Here is a 17,500-nt window from a genome sequence, read left to right as displayed (position 1 = left end):
GACGGGGGCCACGATGACTCATGATGACTCATGAAGGCAAAGCTTTTACCGTGTTCAGAGTTAAAAGAGTTATTGATCTTTCGCTATTTGGATTCAGTTCAGTCATTTGTGGAAAGGTTTGGACTGTCCACATGGCATTAACAAGTGAGCATGGGGGATTGCATGCATGATGCTGGAAGATTACTGTGGAAAGATATACCATGCACTGCCTGGCCAAAAACAAGGTCACACACTCTAATATTTCGTTGGACCGCCTTTAGTTTTCCACAAGCTTCTGCAGTATATCACAACATTTAGCCGTTAGCTTTCCACAAGCTTCTTCAGTATATCACAACATTTAGCCTTTAGCTTTCCACAAGCTTCTGCAGTATATCACAACATTTAGCCTTTAGCTTTCCACAAGCTTCTGCAGTATATTACAACATTTAGCCTTTAGCTTTCCACAAGCTTCTGCAGTATATCACAACATTTAGCCTTTAGCTTTCCACAAGCTTCTGCAGTATATTACAACATTTAGCCTTTAGCTTTCCACAAGCTTCAGCAGTATATCACAACATTTATTTCCGTCCAGCATTGCATTCATTTTTCACCAAGATCTTGTATTGATGACTAGATTCGGACCACTGCACGGTCTTCTTCAGTACATCCCAAAGAGTCTCAGTGGGGTTATGGTCTGGACTCTGGTGGCCAATCCATGTGTGTTAGCGCTCTCTGAATCACTCCTTCACAATCCATGTGTGTTAACGCTCTCTGAATCACTCCTTCACAATCCATGTGATCCATCTGAGCCCGATGAATCCTGGCATTGTCACCTTGGAATATGGCCATGCCATCAGGGAAGAACAAATCCATTGATGGATCCATTAACCTGGTCATATTCATATAATCAGCTGACCTCATTCTTTGGGCACATAATGTTGCTGAACCTAGACCTGACAAAGTGCAGCAAGCCCAGATCATAGCACTGCCCCCACAGGGAGGCTCTTACCTATTAACTTAGTTAAATCCAGGTGGTGACCTTTTTTTGGTCAGGCAGTGTATGACTTTCAACACTTCCAGAACATATATATACCACCATATACAACATACACAGTTAATGTGGAGACCTTACCTGGTAACGACTAATTTCCTAACACTGTGCTTTAGTCAGTGAATTCTGTTTTATGCGTTTATTAATGATTTTGGGCCTATGCAGTCTTTTTGGCATTAATTCTCATACATTTACATGCACACACTGCAGCTTATGAAAATGTGTATCATAATTAGGTTTGTTTTTTTCCTTCCCAACAGACTGCGGAGCGTCATTGGCAGACAGAGAGCCCAGTCTGGACCTAATCAAGTTGGACATCTCCAGAACATTTCCCTCCCTGTACATATTCCAGAAAGTGAGTCAGTCTGTGTGTGTGGGTGTGTGTACGTGTGTGTGTGTGTGTCTGTGTCTCTATTTGTATTTGTGTGTATGTTGGCTTTTGTGTGTCTGTTTGAGTGTGTGTGCGTGTGTGCATGTGTGTGTGCGCGTGTGCGTGTGTGTGTGTGTGTGTGCGTGTGCGTGTCTGTGTGTGTGTCTGTCTCTATTTGTATTTGTGTGTATGTTGGCTTTTGTGTGTCTGTTTGAGTGTGTGTGCGTGTGTGCATGTGTGTGTGCGTGCGTGCGTGCGTGCGTGCGTGCGTGCGTGTGGACTGCCCTTGACTCTCTCCCTCTCCCCTGGTCTGTAGGATGGACCTTATCATGATCTCCTGCACAGTGTGTTGGGAGCATACACTTGCTACAGACCAGATGTGGGCTATGTAAGTTTCACAGCACATGCACATGATGATCTCTCTCTCTCTCTCTCTCTCTCTCTCTCTCTCTCTCTCTCTCTTCGCTCTCTCTTTTCTCTCATTCTTTCTCTCTCTTCTCTTCTCATTCTCTTTCTTCTCACATTCTTTCTCTCTGTCTCTCTCTCTCTCTCTCTCACACACACAAAGGTATATAAACCCCATGAACAGCACATGTAATGAAACTCTTCACATTGGTATCTCCACTGCCGTGTCTGGGTGTAATTAAAAGTGGCAGATAGTCTTTGTGTTCAGGGCCTTTGTGTTGCCCTCTCTGAGTAGGTATGTGAAAACACATCAGATTGCTTTTCTACCGCAGGGGGTGGATTATACCTGTGGTGGCTGCATATTAAAATATCCTTGTTTATTTTAGATAATACCTAAGCATTGTGTGTGTGTTTGTGTGTGTGTGTGTGTGTGTGTGTGTGTGTGTGTGTGTGTGTGTGTGTGTGTGTAGGTCCAGGGCATGTCCTTCATTGCTGCAGTGTTGATTCTGAATATGGAAGAGGCCGATGCCTTCATTGCCTTTGCCAACCTGCTCAACAAACCTTGTCAGATGGCCTTCTTCAGAGTGGACCACGACCTGGCAAGTACACACACACACACATCAAATACACTTTTCATCAGATACATACTCCAAGAGCACCCTCACATACCTTCACAAACAAAAAACAATCTACACACACACACACCTATAAAAACGTGTATACACACAGAGAGATGATGAACTAACCCTTTTTCTCACACCAGAGAGGGTTGAAGCGGAGTAATCAAGGATCTTTGTACACACTGCATTAAGTGCTATTCTCTAGTGTTGTTTAGTTGATGAGTGTGTCCCTGTGTGATCTTTGTACACCCTGCATTAAGTGCTATTCTCTAGTGTTGTTTAGTTGATGAGTGTCTCCCTGCGTGTTTGTTTGGCTCTAGATGCTGAAATACTTTGCAGCGTTTGAGGTGTTCTTTGAAGAGAACCTGCCTCGTCTCTTCCAGCACTTCCAGAACAACAGCCTGACGCCAGATTTCTACCTGATCGACTGGTGAGAACAGTGTGTGTGTGTGTGTGTGTGTGCGTGCGTGCGTGTGTAAAAAGGGAGGGGGAAAGAGAGAGTGTAAGCATGTGTGAGATGTGTGAGTCTGTTTGAGAGGGAGGGAGTGAGTGAAAGAGAGGGAGTGAGTGAAAGAGAAGGAGGGAGTGAAAGAGAGGGAGGGAGTGAAAGATAGAGATGTCTGTAGACCTTTTAGTAGTGAGAGCATACAACTCTAAATGGCCCTGGCCACATACACATATAGGAACTGTCCTTCCCCTGAACTTGTGGTGTTTCTATCTGTTGTTGAATAGGAATCAGAATCCGCTTTGTGTGTGTGTGAGCGAGAGTGACTAGATCAGCTTTCTATCTGTTGTTGGACTGGAATCAGAATCACCTTGTGTGTATGTGCGTGCGTGTGTGTGTGTGTGCGTGTGCGTGTGTCTGTGTGCGTGCGTGTGTGCGTGTGTGTGCGTATGCGTGTGTGTGCAGGATCTTCACGCTGTACAGTAAGTCCCTCCCTCTGGACGTGGCTTGTCGGGTGTGGGACGTGTTCTGTCGGGACGGGGAGGAGGCGCTGTTCCGTACGGGCCTGGGCATCTTGCGGCTCTACCAGGACGTGCTGCTCCAGATGGACTTCATCCACAGCGCCCAGTTCCTCTCACGCCTGCCTGACAACACGCCCGCACACACACTCTTCAACTGCATCGCCAACACACACATGCTCAGCAACAACCGCAGGTGGAATCAGGTGGGTGTGTTTTTTACACACACACACACACACGCTTAATATGGGTTATTATCTAGGGGTGTCAAGATTTTTATTCTAAGTCGAAATCGATCAAAATTACATCTCAGTCTCGAACTTTGAACTCAAAGGTAGAATCGCCGATGTAGCCACACCCCCAATGTCACGTCCAGCATGTCACATCCAAGACGCACACACACACACACACACGTGCTGGGCTGCGGCGTCAACACTCCTCTAACTTTAGGGTGCCAGTAAAAAAAAAAACACATCAACCGAGCGAAATCAAAGACCCTCTTGCTGCTCTGAAATCACTGGTGTGGAAGTATTTTGTCGTTCATTCACGTCAATTAAGACTAATTTAGGCCTACTCAAGTGAAAAGATGATCTAGTTGCAGTCCAAAATTACTTTAAGGCATAAAATGCACATTGATAAGTACATATTCCATGGACACTAATCTTAGGTGCTGAACCAATCAAATTATCATTCTGTGTTGTTTCATTTCACTATGTTCACGTATATGTTTAATGTTTGTTCTGTTTACAACCTCGCCATTGGAACAGTTTCAAAATAAAAGCCCCCGAAACAGAATAGGAAAAGGCCCAAAAAAAGTAACCAACATAAGGAATGCATTAATAGTAATATTAAAAAAAGATCGAAAATCTAATCGAAATGTGACTAAAATTAAAAAATTAAATCGAATCGAGGATTTGGAGAATTGAGACACCCCTATTATTATCTAAAATAATTTGTGTGAATATTTGTATATACACAACGTTGCTACATACACTGCATACACTCTTCTGCTGTCTCCATCCCTGCCCTCCATCTCCCCTCATCTGATGTGGGCCAATATCTTTTTAGAGAATGTGTAGAGTAACTATGGTAACAGTCTGAGCCATTTCTCAGGAGGAAACATAAACAAGAGAAGAGCTGTTTATTTACCCTCAGTGCATCTCCGCTGGAGCTTGACCAGTCTCTCTACTGCCACCTTGTGGCTGGTTTGTGAAATTGCACCCTGAGTCCCCGCTGAATGTCCCCTATGCCAAGTGGTCTCAAGGGTGTTGTCTGAAAGGCATAAAGAGCCAAAAGAAACAGTGGGAGGTGATGGTGAGATGCTTACTGTGGCTCTCCGTGTGGGTGTTTGGGCTGCAGTGTGGAAAGAGCTGATGGATGATCTGAGACTAGGACTGTGCCATGTTTTAGCACATGCTGTATATCCTGATCATTCTTCTATATTGTCATTTTTCATATCGCAGTATTACAAGTATAGGTCCATGATGTTTTTTGTGTCTGAGACTCTTGTTTTGTCTGTGTGCTGTGTCTGTGTGTGACCCTTGCTGTGTCTGTGACCCTTGCTGTGTCTGTCTGTGACCCTTGCTGTGTCTGTGTGTGACCCTTGCTGTGTCTGTGTGTGACCCTTGCTGTGTCTGTGACCCTTGCTGTGTCTGTGACCCTTGCTGTGTCTGTGTGTGCAGGTGTTTGCAGCTCTGATGAAGGACGGGAGCAGTGTTGCAGACCGCAACAACAGCCCGGCCCTGAGGAGGTGAAGCCTGATGGTGGTTTCACACACACACACACACACCTGAGTCTCTCTCTCTCTCACACACACACACCTGAGTCTCTCTCTCTCTCACACATACACACCTGAGTCTCTCTCTCACACACACACACACACACCTGAGTCTCTCTCTCTCTCTCTCTCTCTGTCTCTCCCACACACACACACACACACACACATACACCTGAGCAAGCAGAAGGGGAGACCAGTGGAGCCTGGAGTCTTCTGGCACCTTCTTCAGTATTTCAAAAGGTTTCAGTCCTCTGTGTGTGTGTGTGTGTGTGTGTGTGTGTGTGTGTGTGTGTGTGTGTGTGTGTGTGTGTGTGTGTGTGTGTGTGTGTGTGTGTGTGTGTCTTTGTATGCGCGCATGTGTGTGAGTGTGTTAAAGAAAGACAAGTAAGTGTGAGTTTGTGTGTTTGTATGTGTGAGACCCAGGTAGCGTTTGACTGTCGTGGCCCCTGGACCTCTGAGCCTTAAACCCCAGCCTGGCGCTTGTTTAGAAGACCCCCTTTCTGCCAGGAACAGAGACTGCTGTGGGACCTACTCCATGCAACACGACATGTGCCACTATACTCATTACACATATACAGGGGGACTGCATGCACACACACACTCCACTCAAACCAGCCCATTAGGGTTCAGTGCCAATGTTTGTGCTTCGTAAAGCAAGTCTGAGCTTGCTATTAGACGCAGCACTGCTATACATTGCTTTTGTATCTGTGTGGAAGACTTCTGCTCTGTCCTACGTATGCGTATGCGTTGCGTGAATTGAGGAAGTGAGTGTGTTCGTGTGTGTGTGCTTTTTGGCTGTTCTTGAGGAACAGCTATATTAATGAGGCTGCTACCTTAGGCCTTTTTCTGACCCCCCCCCCCTTTTTTTCTTGGACACTCCAAAGTTTGAGCAAACTCCTGAGTTTAAAGACATTACAGAACAAGTGCAATAGTGCGGCCTAGACGTACAGATTGTGCTGGCCAGACATTACTGCGGTCAGCCCAGCTACATAACAGACCTGCCGTCACTTGCAGTCCATGACGTGATGGCACTGTAAGTAGCGGAGAGACCTACGTTATGCATTCAGTCAGCCGTCTCCAGTTATTTACAAACAGGACTGTTTTTGTTTGTTTGTTTGTTTGTTTTGAATTCATGGTCGGTGTGTGTTTAGATTATTTCTGTTAAACCTTTTATTTAAAGTTGTATAATTCTTTTTTTGTATTTTAATTTAAGCCTGAATCATTTAGCCAGTTTTTTTCTATATCTTACTTTTTTTTAATTTCAAAACTCACTACTGTACAGTTTTCTTACATTCTACTGGTAATGTATATGTATGTATACATATATATATAAAAATTGTGAAATGAATTCTTAGGCTACTTGTCTAAATGTGTAAATATATCTCAATAACAAGGTACTGTTGCACGTGTGTTCATTTTTGTACCTTTTTAAAACCAACAGAATAATCAGACATAAACATTTTGTTTACACTCATCCTAATGGAAATAAAAGCTTATGTGCTATACATTTTCAATGATATTACCATATATGTTCTATATTTCATTATTCTCAGTCTGTAGTGCATTCATATCTTTAGCTTTTAAAATAGTTCATGTTTTATTCTATGGAGTTACATATCAGACAGCCTTTCCTAGAAGCCCGCACAAGCTACCTCTGCAGTTGACTATTTTCAGGGTTCAGGGAACAGGGTTTAGGGGACTTTAAAACCAAGTCCACAACAGGAGAATAACACAAAATGTGGTCTTTGTGTTGACGTGCACCGAGGAGACTCTTATTTACTTGAAGACGTTTGTATAAACAAAGACAGGCCAGATTGTTTTTTTGTTAAAAAGTTTCACAGATCACACAAGCAGTGAGCAAATACACAACGGATTACGCCCGTTGTAACCCAGTGATACTACTGGAGAGGAGGAGAAATTAATAGTCAGACAGATAATCTGTCACGAAGTCAAAACTGTATTGGATGATATAGCATCATTACTTCAGAAAACTTTACTTCTAAATAATGTGATGATAATCCCTTGTTTACTGACATGTCTATGATTATTTTACATCATCAACCATGACATCAAGGTGTGTGTTTTACCAAAACGATCCACTCAATATTGACACATTCAGAAATCATGTAATGTAATACTGTATCAGGCAGCACCCTGCAAATTTGACATGTTTTATGCATGTGTGCTCCATCCATGTATAAAAGCTGGTTTGCACAGTCGAATCATCTCTCAAATGAAAGCATTCATATTCATCAATAGGTCAACATCAGTAGCGTATTAGCTTTCATCAGTCACTGCGCTGTACACAGTGATCCCTCTTATTGACATCCATATGCAGAAAGATCTTCACAAAGCTAATAGTACAAAGACAATCCATCTGAACTGCAACATGTTAAAATAGTACATTTTTTTAGCTGAAAGGAACAGTTATGATTTAACTGATATCAACAATCAACACTTTAAAATACAAATACATCACAGAACCACATTAAGGTTGTTTTTTTTTTTTCTACAAATAAATTAAAAAAGGAAAACAAACTTACAAAATATATGTACAGGTTCAAATATACAACTTCAGTTATGTTGCCTCATGGCCAACATGAATACAACATCTGTCAATAATATATAACAATAAAATGACTGTGCATTATATATAACATAACACTACATTACAAACATGATGTGGCATAGCAGTTCATCTCTAACTTGACCGGCACTCTGATACGACTGCACTGCTGAAAGTTCCCGTTGCCATAGAGACCTATAGAACTATCTTGTGCAAAACACACGCTCACACATACAGCAGACACTATAAGCACTGCTCTTATCACCGTCATCACCAACACTTTAGCAAAGGCGCAACTAAGAAAATAACCAATCCACTTATAATTGCATACTGAATAAAACTCAGTACTGTCTGGTTTTTAGACTCTGATATACTGAGCAGCTGATGGCTTCAAGAAGAGAACCAGCAGCTGGCAAGTCCATCTCTGGCTCCAGATGCCTAGTCAGCTGATGACTGGGCAGGGACGATCTCTCCAGTCAGGTACAGAAGGCAAAGCACATCTCTCATAGAGTTTCTGTCCTCACAGGATGCGTGTCTGTGTGTGTGTGTGTGTGTGTGTCTGGAGGGCAGGTGGATGTTAAGGTGCTGCAGGTGCCTGGGTCTGTCTGTATCCATGCCCGTCCTCAAGGGTGGTACACACACACACACACACACACACACCTGTTTGCCTGGCACAGGGGGAGCTCAACACGGAGGGCGTGTGCGTGTGTGTGTGTGTTTGTATCGGAGGCTCCATTTCATTTGTGGACCTTCCAGTTCCACAAGACAGGGAGGGGCCAAGAGGGGGAGGAGAGGGTGTGGTCGAGCAACACTCTCTCCTCTCCATGTCTGCTGTCAGCCAACCACGTCTTCAGGCCCTCTGACAGACTTCCTGTAGCCAGAGGGGAAACACACACACACACACACACATCAGCACACGACCAGAGCTGGGGTCCGTTGCACAAAAGCAGAATTAAGACATCCGGGATAAGTTACTGAGCTGCGCTCAATGAATCCAAAACAAGAGCGTACAGGCTTAATTGGTTGCACAAAGACCAAGCCAGGATGAACAGACACGGATTCATCAAGCCAGGTGAAACCTATCCTGGATAAGTGCGCGCTCACGGCTCCCTCAAATAGACCCCGCCACCGATCACAGATTCACTGATTTACTATGCCAACTAGCGGCTTCATTGCTTCTTCTACGGTGTGAAGTAGGTAGCGATAGCCTTTTCACAACAGCAACAAACAGCAACACCTCTGTTTAGGAGAATATTGCAACTAGTTCCGCGACCACCATGTGCGAAATGGTTAGGCACTCCCGTTGTCGCATGACAGGTCGGGAATGGCGAGTATGTAAAAGTTAATTAATGATCACAAACGTTTAAATAATGACAATGGGTCTAGGTATATGTGATAACAATGTGTAGTGGGCAGTGGAATAATTATTGGTTTCTGTTTGTGGTGACTGCTGACTGAGATAAGGGATGAGATTAAATAGATCCTGGAACTTAGCCTGGTCTGGAGCAGGCTAGCTCCAAAGAATAAATCGCCATGGTAACTTATACCATAACATATCCTGCTGCCCCCTATCCCGCTTTTCACGGATCACGGATCACGGATAAATTGAGCCAGGATAACCAAGATATCCCGGCTTAATCCCTTATCCTAGTTTTGTGCAATAGGCCCCTGGTGGGGAAGGGAAGCACGTCAGGTTCTGCACACGCTCTAGAGATGCACACAATGCCTAAAAACACTCTTAGAGGAGCCTTTGAATCTTTGAAAATATGATTTAAAGTTGTTAAATCTGTCTCATTAGAAAAGGTCTATTGTATGTGCACATATTAAAAATAATGAAAAGGTTTAATCACACTTGCAGACCAATTTTATGGGTAGATCATAATCAAACCAAGCACTTAAACCAATTCAATCAACTAGGAGAGCAACCATGTAGCTAAAGCAAAACATGCTAATATTAGCATTCATGTTTCACAGTCGCATACACTTTCGCATTAGCATCACTGTAAATGAATCCTTTATTAGTTAAAGAGGCAATTTAAAGAAAACCACCACAACTCAAGGTGCACACTTTTTTGGTCAGTTTTTTGAGAAGAACACAGATGCTACCGTGTCTTGTGTATTTGTAAAATAATCTGTGTGTAGCGTCCTTAGAAGAACACAGATTCTACACTTGTTTTGTGTATTTGTGAAATAGTCTGTGTGTAGCGTCCTTAGAAGAACACAGATTCTACACTTGTTTTGTGTATTCATGAAATAGTCTGTGTGTAGCGTCCTTAGAAGAACACAGATTCTACACTTGTTTTGTGTATTCGTGAAATAGTCTGTGTGTAGCGTCCTTAGAAGAACACAGATTCTACACTTGTTTTGTGTATTTGTGAAATAGTCTGTGTGTAGCGTCCTTAGAAGAACACAGATTCTACACTTGTTTTGTGTATTTGTGAAATAGTCTGTGTAGCGTCCTTGTTAATCAGCTCTGATAAAGAGCGTAAGGAAACGCTTCTGATAAGAGGGGAAGGATGCGTTCATGAGATCACGCTCACACACACACACACCTGAGTCTCTCTCTCTCTCACACACACACACCTGAGTCTGGGGAAAGTGGAATTTTGGTTAGAGGTCATTGTACACATCCCAGGTGCAGGACAACAAAACTGTCAAGAAAAACGTGAAACGTCCGCACACTTCTTCACTCTTTCCTTTCTTGTGTTTTATTTTGTTTTTTTTATTTTTTATTTTGTTTTATTCATGTTTGGCTTGCATGAAGAAGTCTGTGGACTTTTAAAAAGTAGCATGATGGTGAAGAACAGTGAATCAGTGATAAACACTCATTTGAAAAAACACCATTGAATTATGTGGGAAATCACCGCATTGCAAAGAGTGCTTCCTGAACATTCTCTATGTTGCTTCATGACTACGCAGCAGAATGGATACAATGACCAATAACTTACAGTCTTAGTGGGATCAGACTGATTTTGTTTTCATTATTTTTCACATTTATTTTGTGTTTTTGCATGTATTACGACTGTATGAGTGTGTGTGTATGTGCGTGTGTGTGAGATATATATATATCTATATAGAGAGAGAGAGAGAGCATGTGTGTATTAGTTGTTAGTTACCATACCTGTGGCTGGGGGCAGAGGCCGTGTGTTCACTCCAAACGCACGCGTGCATGCGCATGTCCACACACACACACACACACACATACACACACACACACACACACACACACGGCCGTGCGCTCCGCGCGCTCACTCCCAGGTCTCTGTGAGGTGGAGGCAGCATGCGGCGCGCTCCTCCTTACTGTGACTCAGCTCCAGGCCTCCAGCCTGCGCCCCCATCCACACGCCACGACTGCGTCCGGTCAGACGCTTCAGCTCGCCCGCTAGAGACAGGCCTCGCCGCCGCTCGTCACGCACCGTCTGCACACACACACACACACACACACACACACACACACACGCACGCACACGCACGCACACACACGCGCACACGCACACGCACACGCACACGCACACGCACGCACGCACGCACGCACGCACGCACGCACGCACGCACACGCACACGCACACGCACACGCACACGCGCACGCACGCACGCACGCACACGCACACACACACACACACACACACGCACGCACGCACACACGCGCACACACGCACACACGCACACACACACACACAGGCACAAAACACCATGGTGTGAATAGCTGTAGTGTGTGAAGTAATGGAACTATGAGGTGAATAAAAACTGTGAAATGTTTTATTTAAGAAAGAGGCAAGAGAGAGAGAGAGAGAAAGAAAGAAAGAGAAAAACTCAAATGCACTTTACAAACGTGCCAATGAAGCACATGTTTGAATTGAATTTGAAAAAATAACTAAAAGAGTCTGCAACCACAACATATCATGCTTTATTTATATGTGTTGTGGTTGCAAACTCTCTCTTATATATACACACACACACACACACACACACACACCTACCTGCACCTGCTCCTTCAGTTTAAGGATGAACTTGCCGGCGCCCTTCCAGCGGCTCTGGGCCTGGAACACACACTCGTTCTCACACAGCACCCGCTGCACCGACTTGGGTGGGGCCCTCCAGCCCGGCGTCTCCTTGGCAACCTCCTCCATCAGCACGTAGCTACTGGGGTCGGGTGGAGACAGGGTGCCACTGGAGTGCTTGCTTTTACTCAGAGTCTGGAGGTGTGTGTGCAAGATGAACAATGTCACACAACCAATATGCATCACATAAGGGTCATTCCGTGTCAAATCTGACAAAATCTAGAAACAGACAAAATCCAGGAAAATGGTTGCTGCACAGTCTCAGATTTTGCTCAAAGTTTGTTTAGGTAATATTTAGGTCCCGAAACTAAGACCTGTAAAATATTTTTGTTAAATGTTTTCTTTTCACCCTTGATTTTGTATAATTGTTCCACTCTCAGAAATGCCTTATCTTGGAGGCCATGTTTGGGCATTAATATCTTGAAAAGTATCATTCCTAGCCTGCCCAAACGTTGTAGGATGGAAGACAGACATGTTCTTGGTATGATTGAACCATTAAAAGTTAGTACTGCATGGCCATTCATTTTATATAAGGGCCTAGATATGGATGTACCTGGTGAATGATGTCCTGTTAGTACTGCATGGCCATTAGTTTTATATAAGGGCCTAGATATGGATGTACCTGGTGAATGATGTCCTGTTAGTACTGCATGGCCATTAGTTTTATATAAGGGCCTAGATATGGATGTACCTGGTGAATGATGTCCTGTTAGTACTGCATGGCCATTCGTTTTATATAAGGGCCTAGATATGGATGTACCTGGTGAATGATGTCCTGTTAGTACTGCATGGCCATTAGTTTTATATAAGGGCCTAGACATGGATGTACCTGGTGAATGATGTCCTGTTAGTACTGCATGGCCATTAGTTTTATATGAGGGCCTAGATATGGATGTACCTGGTGAATGATGTCCTGTTAGTACTGCATGGCCATTCGTTTTATATAAGGGCCTAGATATGGATGTACCTGGTGAATGATGTCTTGCGCCGTGCTGTGACGCGTGGCTTTGATGACCGTGCGCGGCTGCTCAGGAGAGACGTCATGAACATGGACCAGGAAGGAGTCCTCATCCGTGACTGCACTGCTGAGATCCTCTGCTCCCTCAGGGACTGGACTCCTCTCTGGCAGACTCTACACACAGGGACACACAAGGAGCTGAAACACTCCTGGTCCACACCAAAGACGCTTCTGACCAGTAAAACAAGAACAGCTGGAGCTGGAACACTCCTGGTCAACGGCAAAGACGCTTCTGACCAGTAAAACAAGAACAGCTGGAGGTGTCTCTTCTATTTGTATAATGGTGGAACAAACACATCATTTTTTTTAGGCTCACATGGAGTTGTACAAAAATATCATGCAGTACGTACAATATGCCAGCAGGTGGAGCTCCAGGGAAAGACAATTTAATCACTACAGGAAACCATGCAAGTTTAATCCAATTGTGCACGATACACTTTTGGCCAATTACAAGGAGCTTTTTAGGGCAATTAAAAGGGCAATACAAGCCCAGAATCTGGATGAGTTCGCACGCACGCACACACGCACGCACGCACACACAAAACACACCTCCTCTTTGGTCTTGAGGCACAGCCGGGCGAGGTATCCTTCCTCAGGGCTCCAGCTGTTGAGCACCTTGAGCACTTCCTCCTCGGGCCCCAGGACTCTCTGTAGCGAGGGCTTTCCCCGCGCCTCCCCTCGGTCCCCTCGCTCCCGCGTCAGCGCCTGCCTCTCCTCCAGCAGGAACACGTCAGAGGGAGGGGAGCAGGAGGACAGGAGCTGAGGAGGGACACACTGGCACAGTCAGGAGGAGCGACGGAGTAGGTCAGGAGGAGTAGAAGGAGGAGCGACAGAGCAGGAGGAGAGAGCAGAGTCAGGAGGAGCAGGAGTAGAGGCAGGAGGAGCAGGAGTAGAGTAGAGGCAGGAGGAGCAGGAGTAGAGGCAGGAGGAGCAGGAGTAGAGGCAGGAGGAGCAGGAGTAGAGGCAGGAGGAGAGAATAGAGGCAGGAGGAGTAGAGGCAGGAGGAGAGAGCAAAGGCAGGAGGAGAGAGTAGAGGCAGGAGTAGAGAGTAGAGGCAGGAGTAGAGAGTAGAGTAGAGGCAGGAGGAGTAGAGGCAGGAGTAGAGAGTAGAGGCAGGAGTAGAGAGTAGAGACAGGAGTAGAGAGTAGAGGCAGGAGGAGTAGGAGTAAGGAAGAGCAGTTAGTAGGTCCAGGTGCAAGGAGGAACAGGTGGATCAGAAAGAAGAGGAACAGGAGAGCAAGGAAGAGCAGGTGACTGAGGATGAGCAAGAGGGTGAGAAGGAGTAGAGTCAGGAGGAGAAGTCAGGAGGAGGACAGTGAAGAGCAGAGGCAGAGTTAGGAGCAGGAGAGTGAGGAGAACCAGGAGGATCTTAGTGAGGAGGAGCAGGAGCGTGAGGAGGAGTGGGAGAGTGAGGAAGAGCAACAGTCAGTAGGAGTAGTCAGGATGGAGTGAGGAGCAGGAGCATGAGAAGGAGTGGGAGGGGCATGTGGATGAGTAGGAGGAGCATGTGGGGAAGTGGGAGGAGCATGATGGGGATGGGAAGGATCATGCTGGGAAATGGGAGGGGCGTTTGGGGAGTGGGAGGAGCATGAGAATGAGGAGGAGCAAGAGCAGCAGCGTCAGGAGGAGCAGTTCTATGAGAAGCAGAGTGAGGTTCTAGTGTTCTTACTTTGCCGATGAGCTGTGACACCGTGGTCCTCTCGTTCACACACACCACGGTGAAGGGCTCCGGGCCCGGGGCCCCGTGCACCGTCACCTTGTGCTGCGCCGCCGCCCGCCGCTCCTCCGTACCGAACAGCTGCACCGGGAGACGAGGCGAGATCAGATCACACCGAGGAGACATGACGGCCACGGTGTGGGGGGACACACAGTGGACACACAGGGGACACACAGGGGACACACAGTGGACACACAGTGGACACACAGAGGACACACAGTGGACACACAGTGGACACACAGAGGACACACAGAGGACACACAGAGTACACGCCAGCCATGTGTGCCAGGGAGTGTGGATATTTTCAACGCCTGAGTTCACATGAGTGAGTCCTTCTAGTACAGTGGCTGGCGCTAATTATGGGGGTCTGTTGGGCTAATGGTACATCAATGTATGTGTGTGTGTGTGTGTGTGTGTGTGTGCGCTGTGTGTGTGTGTGTGTGTGTGTGGGTGTGCTGTGTGTTTGTGTGTGTGTGTGTGTGTGTGTGTGTGTGTGTGTGTGTGTGTGTGTGTGTGTGCGCACTGTGTGTGTGTGTGTGTGTGTGCTGTGTGTTTGTGTGTGTGTGTGTGTGTGTGTGTGTTTGTGTGTGTGTGTGTGTGTGTGTGTGTGTGTGTGTGTGTGTGTGTGTGTGTGTGTGTGTGTGTGTGTGTGTGTGTGTGTGTGTGTGTGTGTGTGTGCTTTGACTGACCCAGGCGGCTGGTAGGGTGTTGCCGGTTGTATTTTCGTCGGCCCTGCGGCTGTAGATGAAGAGGCTGGAGATCTCCAGGGGCTCATTGTGTTGGTTCCTCAGCTGGAGGTGTCTGTAGCCTGGGAACACACACACACACACTGCTAGCTGTCTGTGTCCTGAATACACTGTAAAAAAAAACGCGATCTCTGTGGACAGCCCAGGCTCCAAAAACGGCAACAAAAACAACCTGGGCAAACCTAGCCCATAAAAACATAACAAACTGTTCCAGCAAATCACAGACGAGATGCACGTTAAGGAGAGTTTCAATTGCACAGGAGCAGCATGGGAGGGAGGGGGAGGAAGTATCGTGCTAGCTCTCTGTTGTGTTTGAAAGTCAACAGAAGTGACTTTACCCAGCATCGCTTAGAGCACCTTTAGGTACACTTAAAGGTAAACTATACAGTATTGGCAATTTCTTACTGTTTTCTCGGTTTTTGCTTCTTTTTCGCTGGCTCTGTCATGACGAATGTCTGAGAAACTCCATCGCTACCTTTTTCTAGCTTTTTTCGGTGCCTGGCGTATATGTTTATTTGAATGCAGTAAAGCAATTCGTTACACTTGTTATACTTCCTGACACTGAGACCATCGGCCCGCCGGCCCACAGTTGCAAGGGTGGTTTTTCCGCTCACAGGCGCTAGGGGGAGACGGCCACCGTTCAACCCGAAAAACGTCATATAACCATTTCAATGACTCTGAAGCTGTTAAATGAAGGTAAATTAAGCTAAAAAACTTGCATATTAAGCTAAAAAACCTGCATAGTGTACCTTTAAGCCCATGGCTGAAATGGGGCTTTGACTAATCCCTGCAGAAGGGTCCTTCCCCATAAGGGCTGTGGTCCCTGACACTGGGCATCAGCTTGGAAACAGCAAAGCCAGCATATCGCACACAGCTTGTGAGGTGCTTGCCCCAGACATATTTTATAATTATGCCCAAGTATGTGAGGCGTGTTTGGGTTTCATCAGTGTCCCCATGCAAAACAAACACGGTGGCCCGACCAAATTCACCATGTCTGTGTGAACGTCTCTCGCGGTCCTTCCGACTGCTCTACAAGGCCACTGCATGGTGGACAGGACCCTGATTGGGCCGTGGTGGGCAAACATTTGGGTTTCCCCCGGCAGTCTTGTCCCCACAGCTGGAATGAGAGCGGCTGAATTTAGATTCGCAGGAAGAGCAGACACACACAAACACACACACACCGCGGGGTGAGAGAGCGGAGGACAAGCACGCCAAGAATCCGCTCTTCTGGAAACGGAGTGTCACACACACTTCCTCCAGAGCTGCCTGTGATGGCATGTCACTCAAGACAACTCCCAGACATCTGAGCTCACAGAGGCAGAGGGTGCACCCATGCCTGTACACGAGAGAGGTCTTGGGAGGTTTTGGGATAGATCTGTAATGTTGTCTTTATCATATGCAATTTGGATTTAGTGCTTCTCAAGGTTACATTTTGTTTGTGATTAACTTTTTATTGAAAGTTTCAGAAGATAAGCTGAACTAAAACTTTGGCCATCACAATAAAAAGGTTACATTTTTTTTGCATAAAATAAAATAAAAGTGTTTCCTCAAAATAGCAATCCTCAGAGGTTATTAATACTCAAGTCCTGTATAGCTGAGTGCATCTGAGTACTGAGTAAAAAACTCTCCTGCCCTCATTTCAACTCCTGCAAGCTACTGTGCTCCTCTATGGTGACGATATCACCTGTGTCAACGTCGCATCATGGCTTTGCGTAAACATACACGCCACTTCAAAAATAGCCAACTGGCGTGTTATCTGCTTGCATTTTCAACTATCTGCGTGTATGTCAACACCGCGTAAACATACACGCCATTTATTGTCTCACTTACGTGTGTATGACAACGGCAAGTATATGGCGCCCTCTAGGGTTAGGGTTATGGTTAGGTTATGGCGTTGATAAACACGCCAAAATGCTATTATGCGTTAGATAACACGCTAGTGGCCATTGGCGTGTCATACATACACAGTTCATGATATCAGTTTGCCTGCATCCGTTCTCACACCAGGTGTCCTGTCTGTCCTTACCTGTCCTGAGGTCTCCTGTCTGTCCTTACCTGTCCTGAGGTCTCCTGTCTGTCCTCACCTGTCCTGAGGTCTCCTGTCTGTCCTCACCTGTCCTGAGGTCCCCCGTCTGTCCTTACCTGCGGCCTCCTGTCTCAGTGTCTGTCCTCACCTGTCCTGTGGTCACCTGTCTCAGTGTCTTATCTCACCTGTCCTGTGGTCACC

The 17,500-nt window shown here is 45.9% G+C and overlaps 2 protein-coding genes across 5 annotated transcripts in view; one reads left to right on the top strand and one right to left on the bottom strand.

Annotated features, from left to right (window-relative positions):
• Window positions 1–6,737, top strand: part of tbc1d12a (TBC1 domain family, member 12a) — a 28,816-nt gene extending 22,079 nt beyond the window's left edge. Inside the window, exons 10-16 of one of the 4 annotated variants that reach the window (XM_076286260.1) lie at window positions 1,291–1,385; window positions 1,717–1,788; window positions 2,276–2,404; window positions 2,746–2,855; window positions 3,336–3,594; window positions 5,071–5,138; window positions 5,583–6,737. In XM_076286260.1, coding sequence (XP_076142375.1) covers window positions 1,291–1,385; window positions 1,717–1,788; window positions 2,276–2,404; window positions 2,746–2,855; window positions 3,336–3,594; window positions 5,071–5,138; window positions 5,583–5,592 — 743 coding nt within the window. In that variant the 3' untranslated portion in view covers window positions 5,593–6,737. The remainder of the gene's footprint in view (window positions 1–1,290; window positions 1,386–1,716; window positions 1,789–2,275; window positions 2,405–2,745; window positions 2,856–3,335; window positions 3,595–5,070; window positions 5,139–5,582) is intronic. The other 3 variants (XM_076286258.1, XM_076286257.1, XM_076286259.1) reach the window with 3 other exon arrangements.
• Window positions 6,738–10,017: 3,280 nt separating this feature from the next.
• The window catches only part of LOC143123966 (1-phosphatidylinositol 4,5-bisphosphate phosphodiesterase epsilon-1-like), a 39,878-nt gene continuing 32,395 nt past the window's right edge, over window positions 10,018–17,500 (bottom strand). Inside the window, exons 25-30 of the mRNA XM_076285225.1 lie at window positions 15,217–15,335; window positions 14,480–14,608; window positions 13,360–13,569; window positions 12,760–12,924; window positions 11,712–11,927; window positions 10,018–11,150 (exon numbers count right to left, since the gene is read on the bottom strand). Of these exons, the coding sequence (XP_076141340.1) occupies window positions 10,980–11,150; window positions 11,712–11,927; window positions 12,760–12,924; window positions 13,360–13,569; window positions 14,480–14,608; window positions 15,217–15,335 (1,010 nt within the window). The 3' untranslated portion in view covers window positions 10,018–10,979. The remainder of the gene's footprint in view (window positions 11,151–11,711; window positions 11,928–12,759; window positions 12,925–13,359; window positions 13,570–14,479; window positions 14,609–15,216; window positions 15,336–17,500) is intronic.

The sequence above is a fragment of the Alosa pseudoharengus genome, unplaced genomic scaffold (genome assembly GCF_046254945.1).
Source record: "Alosa pseudoharengus isolate Yale_2024_CS ecotype anadromous, Long Island Sound unplaced genomic scaffold, YU_APseudo_1.1 YU_APseudo_1.1_scf_15, whole genome shotgun sequence".
NCBI lineage: Eukaryota > Metazoa > Chordata > Actinopteri > Clupeiformes > Clupeidae > Alosa > Alosa pseudoharengus.
This window is presented reverse-complemented; position numbering and strand designations above follow the sequence as displayed.